The 21,476-nt window shown below is 32.5% G+C and overlaps 2 protein-coding genes across 2 annotated transcripts in view; one reads left to right on the top strand and one right to left on the bottom strand.

Moving 5' to 3' along the window:
• Positions 1–926: 926 nt before the first annotated feature.
• On the bottom strand, positions 927–4,932 carry LOC140446370 (uncharacterized). Its single transcript, XM_072538913.1, has 3 exons — positions 4,915–4,932; positions 2,140–2,328; positions 927–2,021 (listed from the first exon to the last, which is right to left on the bottom strand). Exons 1-3 carry the CDS (start codon positions 4,930–4,932, stop codon positions 927–929), a joined length of 1,302 nt encoding a protein of 433 aa, XP_072395014.1.
• Positions 4,933–9,111: 4,179 nt separating this feature from the next.
• LOC140445339 (uncharacterized) overlaps positions 9,112–21,476 on the top strand; it is a 212,583-nt gene continuing 200,218 nt past the window's right edge. The window contains exon 1 of the mRNA XM_072537312.1: positions 9,112–9,362. Coding sequence (XP_072393413.1) covers positions 9,336–9,362 — 27 coding nt within the window. The 5' untranslated portion in view covers positions 9,112–9,335. The remainder of the gene's footprint in view (positions 9,363–21,476) is intronic.

Below are 21,476 nucleotides of genomic sequence, written 5' to 3'. Positions count from 1 at the left end.
TCGTCTGATTGTTTCACCGTTATATCTGAGAGAATTTGTATTTTTTCATGTTCTGGATATCCCTCAGTTTCAAAAAATAACTTTCTTTTAGCCGACTCACCAGCACGTTTTTCTTGGCTGGTTTCCAAATTTGTACATTTGCTTTGGGATATAGTCATCAAATTTGATGAATTTATATTGTTGCAGGCATCAAAAAATATGTTATCAATTGTGGGCAGATTAACGTTTTCCTCTACAGAATCAGTAAATTGGTTTCGTGACAATTCTTGCTTTTCTTTGATGACAACAACATCTGGTATATGTACTCTAACTCCACTTTTCAAAGTAGTGCTTTTAATTGTATGATCAATAAGTGTATCTGCTTTCAAAATATTTGTATCTGCAATATCAACTGTATTTACTGTAACATTTTCCTTATTCTTCACAACAGCTTGACATTTTTTGCTCAAGGAATTGACTCCTGTGGCAATTTTTTTTATTACTTTCATCTTGATTTCCCTGTTTTTTTTTACCTTTATTGTTTGCTTTTGCGTCAACTCGCTTTTATTTTCGTTCTAATTTTATTTTCTCTTGTTCTGCTTTTTCTTCAATTTTACGCCTCTCTGCATTTTGATGATCTGAAGAAGTGAGCACGAAAGGCAACCTTTCTGTTTGCTTTTTGCCCTTTCTTTCTGGGGTTTTTGGCCAAAAAAAGAATTTGTTGATTGAGGTGTCAATTTCTTTAGATAATGAGTTGTCTTAATTAACTAAAGGCAGATTATTATTGGCTGTCGATTGAATATCTTCTGTCATTGTATCTTCTGTGACATCTTTTATATTATATGTAATATCAACATTTTCTGGAAGCTGAATTCGAAAATCCTAAAGTAGATTTTCTTCTGTAATAACAGGAATATCTTGTAAGTTGCATATGATTTCATTGCCACCTACAGGGTTAAGTGTAATATCTGAAGATATATGGGTTTCTGGGTAGAGGTATCTTGTATATCATTTGTGATTACACTTGTCTCTGTGGTCTGAATCGTGGATAGATCTATGGTATGTTGAAATAAATTAAATATATTAAAGAGCAATTTTGAATCTCCACTTAGTTCTTCGCAATTATCCAAATTTTGAAATTCTAATATTTTTGCGGCTGCAACTGTGTCTACAAAATCTTCATATATTATTGATTTTTTCACAGAAATAGTGTGATTAATACCTTTATGCGGTTTTTTGATCTTCCCTAAACATTTGGAATAGTCTATTGCTTCAGGGTTCCATGGATACAATCCAGATGCTTTAAAGCCATTAATTATGGAATCTGATTTTAATTGACTAATGGCTGTGTTTAGTACCAATGCAAAATTCTCTTTGGTAATCACTGAATTCGAGTTTTCGCGTCTAAACTTTAATACTGCCCGGTTCCAATTTGCCTTTAATGGTTTAAATGCAGCAATATCTGCAGGTTGTATAATTTTGGTAGCATTGGGATATAAGGCCACTAAAATAATTTGTAACTTTGAACATAATTTACTAGTTTGAATGGTTAAGTGAGTTTTATGTCCATCAACGAATAAAATAACTGGAAAATTATTGTTTTTCGCAACTAGGTACTTATATAAGACGTTTCCTATGTATTCATAGAAGTTTTCATTCTTCATCCATCCCGTATCGCTACATCCTATGTCCCATTCTCGTGAAACGGTATTTAAAATATTGCTAGGAATTCGTTTATAAGGGTAAATAATCATTGGTGCTGTTATTTCTCCACATGCTGTAAAAGTAAACATAACCGTCAAATTAACTTTGGAGTGATGCTCTATTTGATACACATTTTTGCTTCCCTTTACAGCCAACACTCGTTTATTTTTGGGAAATAAGAGGAAGCAGGTTTCATCGCCATTTAAAATACGTGAAGGGTCTTGAAGAATATCAATGTAACCTTTACGATGCAAGTATTCTTGAACACCGGTGAACCATTTTTTTACATCTTTTTCAGACACAGCTGAACTTGCTGCCGTTACTGCTTCTGGAGTTCTCTAACTTAAATCTGGGTGTCGCTTTAAAAAGGATCTATACCAACCTCTTTCGGGCCGATTGTCAGTAAAAGGATTTGCACGTGGATTTGCGTCAAGAAAACCTTTAACCGAGTCTTACCGGAAAACCTTTGTCTTGGCATGTTATGATCCAATGCTTTAAACGATTCTCTTCCTCCAAACTAAGAATAGGATTGGGACCAAGGGTAGTTTTTTCATTAAATTTTTTACTTGTTCTAAACTGCAATGTTGCTCTTGGCACATTAAATTGTTCAGCGGCTTTTCGTTGGCTCATGCCATTTTCGATGGCCTGAAAAGCAGACTGAAGATCTTGTTCTGTATATTGTTTGTGATACGTTTAATCTTTCCGGATATTTGGCATATTTGATTCTAAAAATAAAAATCATTTATTAGTAATAATGTTACTAAATTAGTAATAGTAATAATAAATTAATTAGCATTAATTTTATAACAACTAAAACGATTGTAATTTTATAAATACAAATCCAGACAAAAAATATATTCTTATTACACATTACAGTTATTGGCCACCCTGTGGTTTAGTGATTGGCAGTCGGCCAACCACTGGTTATTGCCTTAAAAAATGAGAAAAAATGTTTAAAATATCGTATTTTAGACAAAACTAGGCTGAAAAAGTCTAACTTATAATAAATATTTTAATTCGAAGTAGGTACAGTAATTGGCCGGCAGGCCAATCATTATAATACGGACATATTTAAGATACAATGCTTGGCCACTCAAATTTACCGCCAAAAATGCATAACTTAAATATTAAAACCACTGATAATGTAAGATGTACCCCACTAAATCGCCATAAAATATTAATATACCCAGATACATAATACTATTAGCCAATATAACTCACCTCGTGAATAGCCTTCTTTAACAAATTCTTTAAAAAACTCTTAAACCTGTTAAGCTTCAAACAACACACGCCGTAACAACTAGATAATTTTAACTGAGAGAGATGATAGCTAGACCAAATATACAGCAATATTGCCATATTTTAATGCAAGTAAATTTATTTCCTTATATTTTCTGAAAATCTTAATATTTCGGATTTTTGTGAAAGTGGCCAATCACTAGTGACCGGCCAACAACTGTACCCGTTACCCTATGTCCTCCTACGAGCCACCCTAAAACCAAAAATATTTGAAAAGCAAGGTCCAGGAAGAAGAAGAACATCCTGGTTAAAGAACCCCTGAATCTGGTTCAACACATCATCTGTGCGGTTTTTTCGCGTTGCTGAAAATAAGATAAAGATTTCTATGATGATCGCCAACGTTCGTCACGGTAGGCACATCAAGAAGAAAACCCTTTAAAAGCAAAATGTTAAAATTTTTTGTTATTAACGCTTCTTTTGTAATTTTTATAAACAATGGGTTCAAAGCAATTTCGTGTGTTGATTTATCACTGTTTTTTTATTAGAAAAAATAAGGAATAGCTCACGAAGGGTCTCTGCTCCATCGATTATAACCATTAAGCGATGATATGCTGAAATCAAACGCGGTCGTACCGATACCGACACCCATAAGCGCTCTGAAAATTAATATGGATAATCTCAAAGTGAAGATGTAAGAGATAGCTGATACTCCTAATTTATCAAATAATAACGTTTTCACTACTACAAACAAACATTTGGGTATAAGAAAGCTGTTTTTGAAAATTGCTGTCGCCTTTGTGTTACACCAGAGCAAAAACAACAACGAATTGATTAGTCTCGACGCTGTCTGGATATGTTTAATTGGAATAATTTAGAGTTTTTGCATTAGTATATCATAATGAATGAAATATGGATCCATCACTTCACTTCGGAATTAAATCGGCATCTAACTGGATAGCACCCGGGGAAAGTCGTCAAAAGCAATCAAAGACGTAACAAGGTGGAAAGGTTATGGTATTTTAAGACCCGCGAGTAAATGTTTTGATTGACTATTTGAAACAATAAAGAGCGACTACTATATTATTTTATTAAAGCTTTAAAGACCGAAATCGCAAAGAATTGTTGTGAAGAATTGAATGGCAAAAATGTACGAATTGGGATTTGAATTGCTATATACGAATAATAAATACCACACTTTTCTTTTTAGGAACCATACATTTATATTGAAAATGCCATAAATTTGTGATAGATTAAAGTATATATTTTGCCGGAAATTCCCCGTAATTTAGCACCTAAATAATAAATTTTAAGCTGTCGTAAGAGAATGGTTTAAGCGTAGTTATATCGCATATGTACATACATCAAATAAATGAAAATAGCAGATACTTAATTACACATTCACGGCTAAAGTAACTTTAGGTAACTATGATTTATAGTTAAATCCGTTTAACGTGCTTTATACTGCTGATTAAACGATTAATTGTCAGTTTTCTATGGTAAATACCATAACGTGTATTTTATGACGTGTACAAATTCCTGCAAGAAACTATTAAGTAAAATATTATACATAAATTGATTGTTCCCCAATAATAGTATGCAGACAATCAAATATTAGCAATAAGTAAAAAAATAAACTCATTCTATCCGTTTCAATATTTCATCTCTGTCTTACAGCATATCGTTGTTCTCATCTACAAATATAATAACTTCTTTCTAGTCCGTAGTTAGTTTTTTAGTTAAAATATTTGGTGAACTTCTTATTCTTTTTTTTTATTTTATATTATATTTATTATTATATATAAAAGCTTGTAGCTGACCGTTTCAGGTCCATAACTTAGTAATTCTCGTCTATCTTCTTCTGTCTCTAGCTTTCCCCCCCCCCCCTTTCTATTTTTTTTCTTGTAGATCTTCCGCAACTGCTTCCCTTCATCTTCTCCTCGGTATGCTTATTTTCCTGTTATCTTTTGGTGTTCTCTATGCTATGTTCCTTACCTCTCTACTGTCCTCCATTCTAACAAGATGACCTAGCCACTGCATCGTCTAGCTTTGACAAACTCACTTATTCTCACTTCGCCGAATATTTCATAAATTTCAGCATTTATTTTTTACTCCCATCCTGTTTCTGTCAACTTACCTCGAAAAATTCTTCTTCGTTCCCATATTTCAATTTTATGTTGTAGATAGTTTCTTTGTTAACACCCTTGTCTCGCACTCATACGTTAGAGTAGGTCGCACGATAGTTTTATACAGCCTTATTTTTGTAGTTCTCGATAGCTTTTTCGATTTTATTATTCTTTGCAAACTGCTTTCACACTTTTTTTCTCTTGCGATTCGTAGATCTATTTTCTTTTCTTCTTCGCATTTATTTGTCACAAGAACTCCTAGATAGATGTAATCCTCCACCTCTTTAATTTCCAGAATTTCTCTATCTAATGCAATTTCCATATTTAGTTTTTTGCTTTTCTTTTACTTTTTCTTCAGCTCCATGTATTTTGTTTAATTTATATTTATCTGTAATCTCATATTTCCTGTGCCCTCTAGAAGATTCTTAGCTATTTTTGCTAATTCTTTTCTACTCCTAGCCAAAAGTACAACATGATCGGTATGGGCTAGACACTGGTGAGTCTTATTAAATATTATTCATGCTCTTCTCTTCATATTGTTGTCTCTTATTATCTTTTCAAGGGGCACATTAAACAGCGTGATGGATAGAGGATCCTCTTGTCTTACACCTTATTAAACTCTAAAGTATTGGCTCTTCTTTTCATTAATTTTAACTGCGCTTGTAGTGCTCCGAAGCGTCATGTACCAGTCTGATTATCCTAGATGGGATTTTGAACTCGTGTAGTACCTTTATCAGTTTTGATCTACCAACATTGTCATAAGCACCCTTAAAATCCACAAAGAGAATGTGGGTCGGTATGTCGTATTCATATGCACCAGAGAGAACTTGTTTTAGCATAATTACATGATCACTAGTTGATCGATTTTTTCTAAAACCAGCTTGATAGTCGCCCAATATATTTTCTGTGTACACTTCTATTTTTCTTTTTAGTATGGTTGCCAGTACTTTGTATGTGACTTTTAGGAGTGCTATTCCTCGGTAGTTATTACAACTTTACATGTCTCCCTTTTTATGTATTGGGTATATTATAGACTTACACCGCTCTTTAGGTATTATTTCCTCTTCCCATATATGGCATATCAGTTTGTAGATTTTTTCTCTCAAATAGTCTCCTTCATATTTTAAGTTTTCTGCTGCTATTCTGTTTTCTAGAGGACTTTTATTGTTTTTCATCGCATTTGAAACTTCCTGTAGATATTTGTAATTTTTTTCAAACTTTGAAAATACAATAAATTTTTTAAGTAGAAATAACTTAGTCGTATGTAATAATATAACAAGATTCTTTTTAGTCAATATACTTCATCTAATTTACTTACCGTTGCACATCGCGTTATAGCCCGTGAGGTCACATGATACCAACACGAAATATTTAGGCGGTAGGTGTGCTTTTTTAGAATCACTTTGCCGAGTACACTGGCATTACAGCCACTAGACATATTTTATTATATACGCGTAGAAATAATATTTAAAGATTTCTATTAATGTTAACTTAAAGAAATGCACAACGATATGTTTCATTTAATTTGTATAAATGCATAATAAAGCGTTTTTATGAAGAACATTTGTTCGGAACACACTGTAACTGTAATCGAACGAAGATGATATTTTGGCATAAATTGGTAACACTTATTTGACAGTTGCGGTGTTGACACTTTTTATTTTACATTTTACATAAAATAAAATAAATATCTGTGTATTCCATTTTAAATCTTTATACGACGCATACAAGCGGCTCAAATTGTTTTTAATAAGATTATTTTTTAACTCTTGTTTTGTTTCTATTTATTTACATTAAATATTAATTTGTTTTGTTGTATAATCCACTTTTGCAATCTTTTTGATTTAAAATGGATTCAGGATTTTTTTATACTGTGACAACTATGTCAACTTCGATCTCTGTCATTGATAATGACGTGCAACGGTAAGTAAATTAGATGGACTGTAGATAATTAATACAAATTATAAACCATGACAACATGCAATAAATGTAATAATTAACGTGATTTAAAGGAAATAAGTCCAAAGTAATTGTTCAAAATGTCCACCTCCAACGTCTGTGCAAGTTTTTAATCGATACTTAAATGACTGAACCACATTCTTAACATTTATAGATCAATATTATTCGAAGATTATCTTATTTTATTTTTCATATCACCTGGCATTGTTAGAGGCTTCTGGTACACAAGGTTTTTCTATATATTCGCGCATAAAAAAATTAACTTTTGACAATTCTTGTGATCGCGGTTCAAACGGTTGCCGCTGCCTATTCACCTCGCAGGAAAGTTATTTAAATTTCATGATTGTGAATAAAAAAAGTGTGATATGAAAAACTACAGCACTGTCGTGTAAAAACAACGTTCTTTGTCGAATCATAATTAAAATATTTTGCAGCAGTAAATCAAGGAAGATAAAAAGAAAGTATGGGAAGAATACTTGGAAAAACTTTTTCACGACCTTAGAACAATACAAGAACCCACCATTGAAGAAAATTTAGGTCCTGAAATCCTACCAGAAGAAATAACGGCAGCCGTCAGACAAATAAGGGATGGAAAGGCACTGGGACTTGATGAAATTGCTGCAGAACTGCTGAAGCTATTAAATGCAGAAGAAATAAAAATAATAACTGAAATATTTAATGAAATATTCAAGGTAAGAAAAATATCAGTACAGTGGCTCAAATCGGAGTATAAAAGACAACTGTAGACCTTTATTATTACTGTCCATGATTATATTATCAGACAATCTTTTCATCATATGTGGCACGAAGAAATTTTCGAAAGAGGTGGTAATCAAATTGGTTCATGCTTTTACAAGAATCTTGTTGACCTTCACGAATATTACCAACATGATATTGTACTCAGATACGTGTGGTGGTCAAAATAAGAATACACACGCTATGGCAATGTTTTTTAAGTTACTACAAAACAGCCGATATTTGAAAACCATTGACCATAAGTTCCTTATCGCAGAGAGAGAACTAGAAAGAGATATGGAACCTCAATAAATCATCCTTATGACCGGATGCAACTAGTGAGACAAACAGGAAAAGGGAAGCCATTTGTCGTGAAAGAAATATAAAGGGAAGACTTTTATGATTATGCTTTGCGGTCTAAAATTCTTTACAGCAAAAGAAAGTGAACGAAGAAGGCGAAAAATTTGTTTGGAGAAATGTAAAGTGGTACGAAAGAACAAAGACCAGTGTTTAATTCTTTATTATAAAACTTCATTAAATCCTTTTAAACCTTTTAAGAAAGTCAACTTTCAGCCAAGAGGCCGCAATACAGTGTCTTTGACTCCAAACCTTTGTCATGAAGGCCTTGTAGCTATTTCTGATAAGAAAAAATAAAACTTAATAGAATTACTACCTTACATCTGAAATTTTTTATGACTTCTACAAAAGTTTACCTTGCGAAAGTGATGTACATGACGTAAATCCTGATTCTGTCGAAGATGACGGTGAATTGGATGCAGATTAGTAGTTTGTAATAAGAAATTTGATCTTTTTTTGCGAACTTTTAATATTATATAGCTAGGATATATGTTGGTAGTAGTTGTGGTAGTGCAGGTTAATATAAATAAAATTAGTTTTATAAAAATATAATTTGTTTTTATTTTTGTAACAATAGAGTAAAACTCAGGTCTACGGTCATTTCTATTTTGGTGGATAGAGCGATAAGTAGATTTATTTTGTTGTGTCAATGGACATAACTGTCATAATTTTCGAAAATCATTGTTACATCAAATTTGTTACATTTGTTAAACTTTGAAGTTGTTTAAAGTTTGAAAAGTATCGCTACCTTAATCTCCATTTTTCTCAAAACTTTAATTTCTTGACTTATGATCCTTTGCAACACTAACGATATTTTAGCTACACAATTAAAGAAGTAAATGAATCGGGTACTTAATTTTGATTAATAAGTATCAATAAGAAAATATTTTTGGGAGCCATATGATATGCAAATTTTTTGCACGTTTCTGCCCTACATAAACGCACAGATGCACCCGAATGACTTCATGCGTTACACGCACAACCTTGCATTGTGCCTCGACCTCCGACCGCTGTGGCGGGGCACGCCTACGTTCGCAACTTCAACTCGACTCTCCTTCGCATGGGCACCGGAGGATCTTGGATCGGCGGTCCGGATTAGAAAGAACTATTCAGGTATACAGATCGGAAAAGCTGCTCAGGTTAGTGCTTGTGTTTATTTGCGACTGCGGACAGTGCATTTTGGTGCGTGAGACATTTTTATAGTTTGTTTATACTCCGCGTACCGGAAGATCTGCGAATATGTTGGGGTACTACCTCTTTCTGCTGGTTCGTACTTTCTTATTATTTATATAAAATTATACGTATTCTAAGAAGTAATTTTTGTTTATTGGTTAAGTATTTATTTAATACAAATATTTCGATTTTATGTAATAATTGGACAAAATTTATAAAATTATAATTATATATATTATATATATATAATATATATAATATATATATATATATATATATATAGATATATATATATATATATATATATATAATATATAATTATATTAATTATATATATTAAGCTAAAAATATAAAATATCAAATTAAAATGAACAATTATTTTTTGAATAATGTTTGGTCTATAACTTAAACTAACATGTAAGACTCAATTAGGCTGCATTTTTCTTTTAATTTGTTTTTTAAACAATGAAAACCGTCTTGCAAAAAATCAATATTATCATCATAGTAAATTTTCTTGCTGCATAACTACTGCTTAGAATTGCTCCCTAAAGCAATAAATAATAGGGCCCAATACGTTACTATCTCAGATCTATTATCGATCTAATTTCTAGTAACAAGCAATTAAAACAGTACTTACATATTAATGTCCACTCTTTTTGTCTTGAAACAAGTAATCTGGTTTATGCTGTTTTCTTAAAATGACATAGACGTAATACAAATCAACAAGATAGCCGTCACCATAAATGGTGTTAAAGCTCCAAAGGAAAGCCTTGAGCTTCCCAGATTTGTTCATCATTTTTCATTCCTTTGACCCTTGCCAATTTTGCACATTACTTTTTTAATTTTTCCAGAATCCTCCTGCACTCAATCATACCATCCAACTTTTTAATTTTAACATGTCTAATCCCCATGGAGTATAATATAAAGATTCTTCTGGGATAGTTGTTAGGTTTTGATATAGGGATATCATTTTTTTTACCTGATTTATGTTTTTATTTATTATATGTTGTTAATAAGTACATTTCATAGATATACAAGCTTCAGATACCATTTTCACAGATATGATAATCAAATTAATATCCTGCTGTACGGAGAAGAGACGTGTAAATTCTCAAAAACAGGGAGAAATAAAATAACATCATTTTAAATGTAATGTTATTGCAGGATGATGCGTCTCTCATTAATGTATTAATATTTGCAAACAGTGGATGCAGATCAAAAACTAATCTTTATAGATAAACGTGAAAAACTGGTTCACTGAAGCATATGCGGACCAGAATGATCACCAACTTTTATTGAGGATATGATACTAAATGAAGAAGAAAATCAACCATTCTTCTCCAAAATCTCCCATTAAATTTTTTGGCTTAAGTTTCTGTGTGCACATTTCGTCTAGTACAAAGAACAGAAAACGGTAATTAATAAATTGTTTTCGTTTATGCTTGACAGGGAAGATGAAACCTTTGTAGGCTACTACATAGGTGAAAAAATATCTAGAATATATATCTTGTTGGTATTTGGAGTTAAGTTCGTGTACATATTGGTCTTCTTCTTCAGCATTTTCTATCTTTTCGATATAGGCCTCTCTCATTGCTCTCCAGTTTTTTCTATTCTGGGCTAGCTGGTATCAATTTGGTTCTTTTAAAGTCATGACACCATCTTTGTTGCAGTCTTCTTACGCTTTGTTTTCCATGGTTGCCTAATTAATTTTTTAGTTTTTTTTTATCTATTATAGTTATTTCTAAATGTTTTTATTACTATAGCGCTCTGGTGTTCTTGTAGCTTAATTGTCTACTTCTTGTCTAACACTGATGTTTAAGAACCATATATACACATCTGTATAGGCAGCTGTATAGATATATGCATACCTAATACCGTATCTATAACACATTAAATATATCTGCTGCCATAGATTAATGATGGGAAAGTTATGAATTTTAACTGATATTTCTTTTTGTCATAACATTTGAACAGGAAATTTTGATTTGTCTCACAGTTTGTTAAAACTTTTTTGGTAAAAATTAAAATTTAACCAAAACACACTTTGATTAAATTTTTTCTCTACCTTAGGGCCCTGAGGGTCCTCCTCAGCTAACAATTTAAGTCCGAGTCAGTCAAATCTTGTACATTCTTTAGCTAGGAGCATTATCTGCGTCCTGGTCAGTGTACTTTTAATACTAAACATTGTTATTAGTTGAAGGAAGTGATATCTTTTGTGTCTCATTGTAAGATCAAGATATGCAGATTTCTGCTTTTTGATAATTTCGGCTAGTGTACGTTCCCTGTCCAGACGACGCAAAACTTCCAAGTTGGTGATATTGGCATCTTAAAGTATTCGCAATATTCTTCAATATACCACATTTAAAATACCCTAATTTTATTCAGGCTGCCAACTTTTAGCGTTAATGCTTCAAACCCATACAAAAATGTGGAATATACGTCTTACTTTTCAAAGCTGATTCTTACTTCCAGCGATCTGTCGAGAATTTGATTTCTAAGTGGAGATTAGGATTCTTATCACTTGAACTTGAAAACATCCTTTTTAAAAGGTATATAATTAAAATCCCCTAACGGCTATATCGTAGAACGTTTTCGGATTAAAGAGTCCATCATTATTGTAAAATTACCAAGTATACATAAGTCAAGCCACTTAATATCTGGGTAAAAACCCTAAAGGAAAATACAAAATTTGTTGTTTGTTACATTATTGTTAAAAATAAGTTGTCATGTTATAGTATTTAATAGATATCCTGCATGGTAACGTCAGCAGGTTCCTCCCAATAGAGTTTGTTGCTGATCCTCAGACAAGGTCTGGGAGGCTGACGTTGCCATACAGGATATCTGTTAAATACTTTAATATTACAACCTATTTTTAACAATAATGTAAAACAATCAAATTTTGTAACTTCTTTAGAGTTGTTACCGAGGTATTTAGTGGCTTGTCTTATGTATACTTGTCTGTAATTTTGCACAGACGATGAGCTCTTTAGTCCGAAAACGTTCTGTGATGTAGCCCGATAGGGAGTTTTAATTATATACCTTTTATAAATGATTTTTAATACAATTTTTTGATTCTTGGTATACAGCCAACCACGGTAATTTCATTATTATTGTGGATATTAATTATTTCTGGTCTGTATACATTTCCGTGTATTGGTTGATTTGGATTTTCGTTTACTACCAAGTTCTTCGTGTTATTAGCTAAACAGTCTTACCAAGATCTGTTGCAATCCCTCTAAACTGTCTGCAGTTATAGCCTTTTTATAGGCATAACTTAAATTATTTATCAATATTCCATTCATTTGTATGCCACCTTCTGCAACTGCATTTTAGAATGCTATTTCAGACATGTTAAGTAGCAATCAACAAGTCAATAATTTCTGATATTTAAAGCAAAATAATGTAAATACTCCAGTAGTCAGAGACGAAAATGCCACTAAACCTCTAAAATCATACGAACAAGCAAAATTTTGCCAATAATGTTAATTTTGGGACCTCAAAAATATGCAAAAAAAAAGTTTATTACTCCTACCCCCGACTTCCCCCTACAACCCAACTAAAAGATACAGCCGAGATAATTTTTAACAAAAATTTTTATTAGCACTTTTTGTGTTGTTCTCTCAGAAACAACGCTTAAAGCGACCGGAGATTTCTGAATGTCAGTTACGGACGAGAAAACATTTTTAAATAACATTTGTATCAACTCGACGGTAAAAATTTGATATTTTTTGATTAGAGTATCCTATCGACAAAAATCACAATGGATTTTAAAGACAAAGAATGCAGCCTTTGTATGCAAGTTTCACATTTTGCCGCAAAACGATTAAATTTTTTAAAAGTTTGAAAGAAACGAACCATTTTTTATTATGCGATTATCATGAGATTGGTAAAATGTATTACTTCCATTGAGCGGTCATAAAATTTCCATTGTTAGAGCCTAATGTTTAAAACTAATAGCATGGAATTTCGGTTTTGAGTTTTGGCAACAAATGAATAGAATAGAATAGGAAAAAGGTTTATTCTCAGGATTCACAAGTTAGACACAAATATAAATTATCAATAGAGAGAATGGTGTCAATTATAATTTGTAATGGTTGCTGTAACAACCTACACTTAACATAAAAGTAATAATAAAATATAAGGATAATAATAGTGACATTTAGATTCAGATAAGAGCCCTCAGTCTCCCTACAGGTCAGCTTGAAGGTATTCTTCCACTTTGTACGGTTCAAGGTGTATGAGGTCGAATGAGGGGTATTTCAAATGCAAGGCATTTGAAATACCCCTAAAAAAACGTTGAATTTAAACTTTCAACTTACAAACGATCTAAACGTTTAAAACTGCTTCTTTCGGATTATACAAGTACGTTTCCAACTACAAATTACACCGAATACCGTCATCTTGGAGGCATTTCCCGTGACGTGCCTCGTTTGTTATGTGAAAGTTTAAATTCAGCTGTTTTTAGGCATATTTCAAATGCCTACTATTTGTTGCCCAAACTTAAAATTGAAATTTAATGTTATAGGTTTTGAAGACTAAGCTCTAGCAATAAAAAAAACAAAGCGACCGGTCAATGAAGGTGATAAATTTCATTGATTTCATGAGAATCGTAAAAAATGGCGAAAATCGTGCAACATTTATATATTAAACAGATTTATAGAAACTGGTTCATTTGCGGCAAAATACGCGAAAGCTGCATTCCTTACTTTTAAAAAGAATTTTGATTGTTGTTAAGAGCGTAGGCGCAAAATTTCGGGCCAATGCTTTTTAAATGCATTCATTTTTTCGAATCCGAAGAAAACTAATAAGCATTTTTGAAAAATTTAAACGCAGAATAAAAATTACATTAAGGTCCCTGAAAACTTCTATAATGTTTATTTTAATAAGTTACAGGGGTGAAAAAGAAGAGAAAATCTACTGTAATTTTTAATTTCAAATATCTCATTCAAAAAAACTTTTTGTTTATTCTAAGGGACTTTCGGCCCTCAGTAATAATGCAATACTTCATTATGCATTTAAATTTTTCAAAAATATTTATTAGTTTTCTCAGGATTCGAAAAAAATGAATGCATTTAAAAAGCATTGGCCCAAAATTTTGCGCCTACGCTCTTAATAAGGCACTCTGATCAAGAGATATCGAATTTTCACCGTCTAGTTGATACAAATTTTATTTAAAATTGATTTTGTGCTCGTAGCTGACATTCATGATCGAGGATCGCTTCAAGCATTGTTTCTAAGAAAACTGTTCATTCTAAATAGAAATTTCTTAAAATTATCTCAGCTAGATTTTAAATTTGAAATATGTTTTTACGCCCCCCTCCCAGTAAGAGGGAGGGTTTTAGAAGAAAGCCGGGGAGTTAGGTATGGTAAACTTTTTTGCCTCTTTTTAAATTCAGCTTATTTCTTGTTTTTAGAGGTCAAATCTCTGATGACTGGACTAAAAATGACATAACGAAAATCAAAGTAAAAATTCATAAGATTTATTGCAGATTTTCTGAAATAAAATGCACATGCCTTCCTGAGTGTTAAAGAATCATTTCTATCTATGTTACAAGAATAAATGATTTTGTCTGTAACGTCTTATATTTATCGTATATTTATATATTTATATATTTTCAAAACATCATTTTTCCTTTCAATCAACTCCATATGAAATAGTCAACCAGCAACTGAGAATTGTGGTTTAGCTATACCTAGGATGACTTAATTGGCTAGTAGATTGGGTAAAACATTTTGCAAAAAAAAGTACACGACAACTGTCAGTACAATGATGCATATTAGCTGCATGTCTGTTACTCCTATCCAAATATTTACTTAAAATTAATAGTTCCAACAAAACTCCCGAAGTGCATGAGGATTTTCATCTGTCTCAATGTTAGAGTTGCGATAGTTATTTATTCCATCCCTCGTAAAACGGGCTTCGTCAGGAAATTGGGTTATACACAATCAGTCAAAAATTATTTTGTCTTCTGGATCCAATATTTAGACTTGTTTAATGGAATAATAGTTAACTTTAATATTAATTTAAATTTATAATGAATTTGTCACTCCTACTCCCGGGCTTCGCCTCAAAACCCTTATCTTTACACAAAAACACAAAAATCATCGATTTACCAAGAATCTGCAAGTCGTAGAAAAAATATTTTAAACAAGAAATGTATCTGAGATAATTTTAAACAAAAATATTTATTACCACTTTTTCTCTAAAATAAATTGTTGTTCTCTCAGAAATAACGCTTGCAACAACCGGCGATTTGAGTTCTCAGTTACCGCGCTCACATTTTTATAAATACAATTTGTATCAACTCAACACTCGAATCGATCACATATTAATAAAAAATAAACATGCCAGAGCCATCAACGATTGCAGAAGTTATAGTGGTGCAGATGCTAGTAGTGATCATGTATTGGTAATAGCCAAACTTAAACAAGATCGACCTGTCAAACTAAATGTTTTAAAAGACAGAAAGAGATATACCGTGGCCTTACTTAAGTGGCAAAGAGGTTAGAAAATGAGATTTGCGCAAGATTAGAGGAAGACAACTTAATGTCTGATACACTGGAAGAAGAATGGAGTAAAATCGAAACATCAATGACAGAAGCAGCTAATGTTTGCCTAGGCAATACAGAAGCGAAGAGAGAAGAAGACTGGTCCGACGAGGAATGTAAAAAAGCACGAATGCTAAAAAATAAGGTAAAGTTGGAAAAAGACAATAATAGAACATAAGAAACAATTACAGAACATGAGATGAAAAGAAAAGGAGCTAAAAGAATCTGCAGGCAAAAAAAGAGAATATTTGGAAAGAAAATTAAAAACAATAGAGAAAGTTTCTGCTCATTGGAAACACTGCAGACAAATAAACAGATGGGCACAATATTTTGGAGAACCGCTAAATAATGAAGAATAGATGCAAACAGATGAGGTAATGGGCCAATCAGAGGATAATGATGAGGAGTAGGTAAAGGAACCAACAGAACAGAAAATAAAGAAAACAATAAAATGCTTAAAAACAGTAAAAGCGCAGAAAATAATGGAATCCCAGCGAAAATTTTAAAGGAAGGAGGGGTCACACTGTAAAAAAAGCTATGTAATTTGATACTGAGAGTGTGGAGAGAGGGGAAAATGCCAGAGAGATGGAGTAATGCCGTAATTTTCCCGAAAAATAAGACAGGTGACAGAATCGTTTGTGACAATTACAGAGGAATGGCGCTACTGGATGTTGTGTGTAAAATATTAGCAAAGATCATACGTAATCGATTGAAAAAATACGAAAATGGCATAGATGGTGAATACCAAGGAGGGCTTAGAGCAAAAAGATCGATAGTGGATCAAATATTTACGTTAAAATTGATACAAAATAACAGTTACAAACAAAACTTAGGACTCCACATGCTCTTCAATGATTTTAAACAGGCGTATGACTCTATCGATCGGAAAAAGTTGTATACCGATCTCCAAAATTTAGGAATATCAAAAAAGTTGATAAAATTATTGAAAATGTCCATAACTAACTAACAAGTACAAACAATAAAGTGGTGATAGAAGTGAAACCTGTTTTCGGATCAAGACAAGGTGATCTACTTTCTACTGATCTGTTTAACTTTGTCTTGAAGGCAATAATGAGAGAAAGTAAGATACAAACTACGGGTACCATTTTCCACTATAAACAGCAATGTATAGTGTACGCAGATGATGTAGTCCTCTTAACAAGAACAAAAATAGGAATTCAACATATGTTTAAGAACTTTAAAGATGAAGCAAGAAATTTTGGGTTGTATATAAATGAAGCGAAAACAAAGTATATGGAACTGCGTGATGAGATAACAGAATACAATATATTCCTCACACTTAAAACGGGAGGAAAGGATTACAAAATTGAAAATGTTAGCCAGTTTGAGTATTTGAATGTAACAATAGCGAACAAAGGGGAAGAATAAAAAGAAATAGAAATAAATCGAGATCTGAGAAAGGAGGGTGTCGTGAAAGATTTTTGGTGGTATTAGGTCGGCGTAGTTAAACTGGCGAAGAAAAACAATTAAAAAGGTAATGGAGATGTATGGAAAACTCCTAATTGTACAGAAAGTCAAAGCACAGAGAGTCAGGTGGTTAGATAACATCACTCGAATGCCAGAAAAACGTTGTAAAGAAGGTGCTTTTTGGAGGAGGCAGTGGTAAAATAAAGAGAGGAAGATCACAAAAAAATGTTTAAAAGCAGCTAAAGGTAATTTAAATGGTTAGGAGTGCAGAACGACGGTAAAAATTCGATATCTTGTGATCAGAACATCCCATCGATAAACATGAAAATGGGTTTTAACGGTGAAGAGTGAAGATTTTGTATACAATTTTGCATTGTGTCGTAAATGAAGTGAGTTTCTATTCTTCTTTGTCAACAATTTTCCATCCACTCCTGAATGTAGGTCTCTCCCAATTGCTTCCATCTTTCTCTATCTTGCGCCAATCTAATCCACCTTATGTCATCTACCCATCTTTTTTGAGGTCTTCCCATGCTTCTTGTTGTCGTCCTTGGTCTCCATTCTAGAATTCTCCGTGTCCACCTGTTGTCATTATATCGGGCTACCTGACCTGCCCAGCGCCATTTCATTTTTGCAACTTCTTCCACAATATCCCTAATCTTCGTTCTACGTCTTATCTCGGTGTTTCTAATCTTGTCTCTTAGTGATATTCCAAGCATGATTCGTTCCATTGCTCTTTGCGTTGTTTCTAATTTTTTAGCAGATTTTTTGGTAAGGGCTACTGTCTCCAAGCCGTAAGTACAAACTGGTAGTATGCATGTGTTATACACCTTTTTCTTTAAGTTTACAGGAATGGAGGTGTTTTTCAAGATATATGCTAATTTGCCGAAAGCGCCCCATGCCAGTTGTGTTCTTTTTTTAATTTCAGCATCTTGATTTGGTTTTTGTAGTTTGATAACATAACCTAGATATACGTAATGTTCAACATTTTCTATGGTATGATTTTGTATTGTTATATTTGTCTGGTCTCGGCTCAGTATTTTTGTTTTGCTGTAGTTCATTTTTAAGCCTACCGCTCCTGAAACTGCATTTAATTGTTGTAACATATCATTTAGTTATTGGATATTATCGGCTATTAAAACTATGTCATCTGCGAATCGCAAGTGGTTTAAGTATGATCCGTCGACACGTTGATACCCTTATTGTTCCATTCTAGTTTCTTAAAAATGTCTTCTAGAGCAAGGGTAAATAGTTTGGGAGAGATGGTATCTCCTTGTCTTACTCCCCGTTGTAGTCTTATGGGATTAGTTTTTGTGCTTTCGTCCAGCTTTATCTGCATGGTGGCATTTTCATATATGTTTTTAATTATGTTAGTGTATCTTGAATCTATACGTGCATTTTCTAGAGATTCAAGCACTGCCCATAATTCGATGGAATCGAATGCTTTATGGAAATCGACGAACGCCATATGAATTGGAACATTATACTCGGTGCATTTTTCTATCAGTGTTCTTACGGTGAGCAAGTGGTCAATAGTACTAAAATGTTTTCTGAATCCAGCCTGCTCGATAGGTTGATAGAAATCGAGCTTATGTGTTAGGCGGTTGGTTATGATTTTAGTCAGTAATTTATACAGATGTGAGAGCAAGGATATTGGTCGGTAATTCTCGATGTTTGCTTTGTCTCCTTTCTTGAATAGTTAAATGACTTCGGAGTTGTACCATTCTTGAGGAATCTTTCCTTCATCAATTACTTTATTAAATAAAATATTTAATACCTGTTCTATTTTTCTTCCACAGATTTTCAACATTTCGACTGTAATTTTATCCTCTCCCGGACATTTATTCGTTTTTAGTTGATTTAGGGCCATTCTTATTTCATAGTCGGTTATGTCCGGTATTTCTTCTGAGTCGGTGTTAATTATTGTTCGTTCAGTACGTCGTTGTTGTGTTTGTGTATTTGCCGAGTATAATTTAGTGTAGAATTTTTCAATGGCCTCGCTTATTTCCTTTCTCTCTCGGACGGTGACGTTTTTCTCATTTTTTATTTCTATGATTTTTCTTGTGTCGTTTAAGTTTTTTGCTTTTAGTACTTTCATATTGCAGTTATCTTGTATTATATTTTTTATTAGATTGTTAATATAGTTTCTATGATCGTTCCTAATTTCCGTTTCCTAATTTAAGTAGTTGTATAACATCTCACCCCTTTCGTTCCTGTTGTCCAGCCCAAAGCGACCGATATATTGTGTGTCGCCCTCTTCTTTTGTTCCAATGTTTGCATTAAAATCTCCTGTGATTATTACGAAGTGTGATTTTTCTTGGTTCCTTGCTGTTGTCAGATCCTCGTAAAATGATTCAGCTTCCTCGTCTGTTGAGTTTCCTCTCGGTGCATATCCATGTATTATCTGTAAGCTGTATCTGCTGTTCAAAGCGATGACAAGATATATGACTCTGTTTCTATAGAGCTCTTAAATAAATAAACGATTTTTGCTATTTTTTACGATTCTCATGAAATCAATAAAAATTTTTATCTTCGTTAATATGAAATTTTGATTTTGAGTGGCAACAAATATCACTTAAATATGCCTAAATGCTGAATTTAAACCTTTACATTACAAATAATCTCACGTCACGGATAATGCTTCCAAAAAAAACGATATTGAGTCTTGTTTGTAATTGATGTTCTGCAGTTTTGAAAAATGTATTTGTGCAATTAAAAAAAAAGAAATTTTAATCGTTTGTAACCTGAAAGTTCAAATTCAGCGTTTTTTATGAATATTTCAAATGCCTCTTATTTGTTGCCAAAATCAAAAATCGAAATTACATGTTATAATGTTTGAAGATTGGGCTTCAACAATAAAAATTCCACAATTTTTATTGTTGGAAGTGATAAAGTTTATTGATCTTACGAGAATGACGAGATTTACAGATTCTTGGTAAATCTATGTTTTTCCATCCCCCCTGCGGGAGTGGCTTTGAAGGGAAGCCCAGGAGTAGGAGTAGCAAACATTTTTGCATTTTTTGGGGTCTCAAAATTGCAAATTCTCGGCAAAATTCAGCTTGTTCGTATAATTTTTAGAGGTGCAGCGGCATTTTCTTTTCTGACGATTGGAGTATAAGTGATAGTTTTGTCAATTGATTGATTATCACGTACCAGACATAAAGAAAAAGAAAAATAAAAGGATATTCTAATAGGATTAAGAAGATATACTTAGTTTTCGCTTCATCTTCACCCATAAATAAAAGTCAACAAGATCAGACGTCTAGTTTGTGTCGTCCATTGTATATATATAAATAATGTTATTAGTTTGTAATATTATACATTTATAAATTACCAGATATTAGATATTATAATAATGCATATTAACTTTCCTTTCACTGCCACGGACAAGGTTGTATAACATTTTGTGCAAATGATGACTCAAATGGCAAAATATGTAAATTATAGGTATTGTATATAGTAAGATGTTACGAGAAAGTGAGAAAACTAAAAACTATAAACAAAACAGCATAAGAAACTTAATACAAGAAAAATAAGACTACGTCTAAATTCAAACGTAAACGGATTTTAATAGGAAAATAGGCAGACTAATCCAATGAAGATAAAGTGATAAAAAGTAGCGTATTCTTCACAATAAGCTACTTTGCATGTCTTATAATTGGCTTTTATAATATAAACTGTTATATTTTAAAAGTTTAGAAATAAAACTATTATACCAGAATTGGGTTGTTTGTTGTCTTTGTAATACATCGAAATTTTAAAGTAAATACTTCTTATCGCTCGATAGTCAAGCAACACTTTAGGCAGTCAATTCTGTAGAGGTCAATTCTAAACTATTATGGCATTATGTGGGGGCCTAAATAAACTAGGAGACTGTAGCAAGGTTACGGTAGCCGGTAGAAGACAATTACAATTTTTTTGGAAAGTTCAAAATAATTGTATTTTTGACGTTTCAATTTCCACTTCGGAAATCGTTCTCAAAATACAAACATTAGTAAATTACTCCAACTTTGTTTTTTGTTACTTAGTAAAAAAATTTTCTAATAAAAAACTTAATTTTATCTGACTCAGTTATATTAACAATTAATTCAGACACATATTATACATTTTAAAGTAGATGATTTCAAAATGATAAGAGCCAATATTGTTAAGTAGCGTTCCCAAAACGACTTTATTGTAAGATAGTTATCTCGATTACATGAAATCGATTTTAGCTTAAGAATACTCATCAAA

Source organism: Diabrotica undecimpunctata, chromosome 7 (assembly GCF_040954645.1).
Source record: "Diabrotica undecimpunctata isolate CICGRU chromosome 7, icDiaUnde3, whole genome shotgun sequence".
NCBI classification, from domain to species: Eukaryota; Metazoa; Arthropoda; class Insecta; order Coleoptera; family Chrysomelidae; genus Diabrotica; species Diabrotica undecimpunctata.
Note: the sequence above shows the minus strand (reverse complement) of the source record. Positions and strands in the feature narration are given on the sequence as shown.

Bases quoted from the DNA above. Each gene is read 5' to 3' on its own strand.
- LOC140446370 (XM_072538913.1), bottom strand. The intron at 2,022-2,139 runs GTAAGACTCGGT...GATTTAAGTTAG, and splicing joins GCCAAGACAAAGGTTTTCCG to AGAACTCCAGAAGCAGTAAC.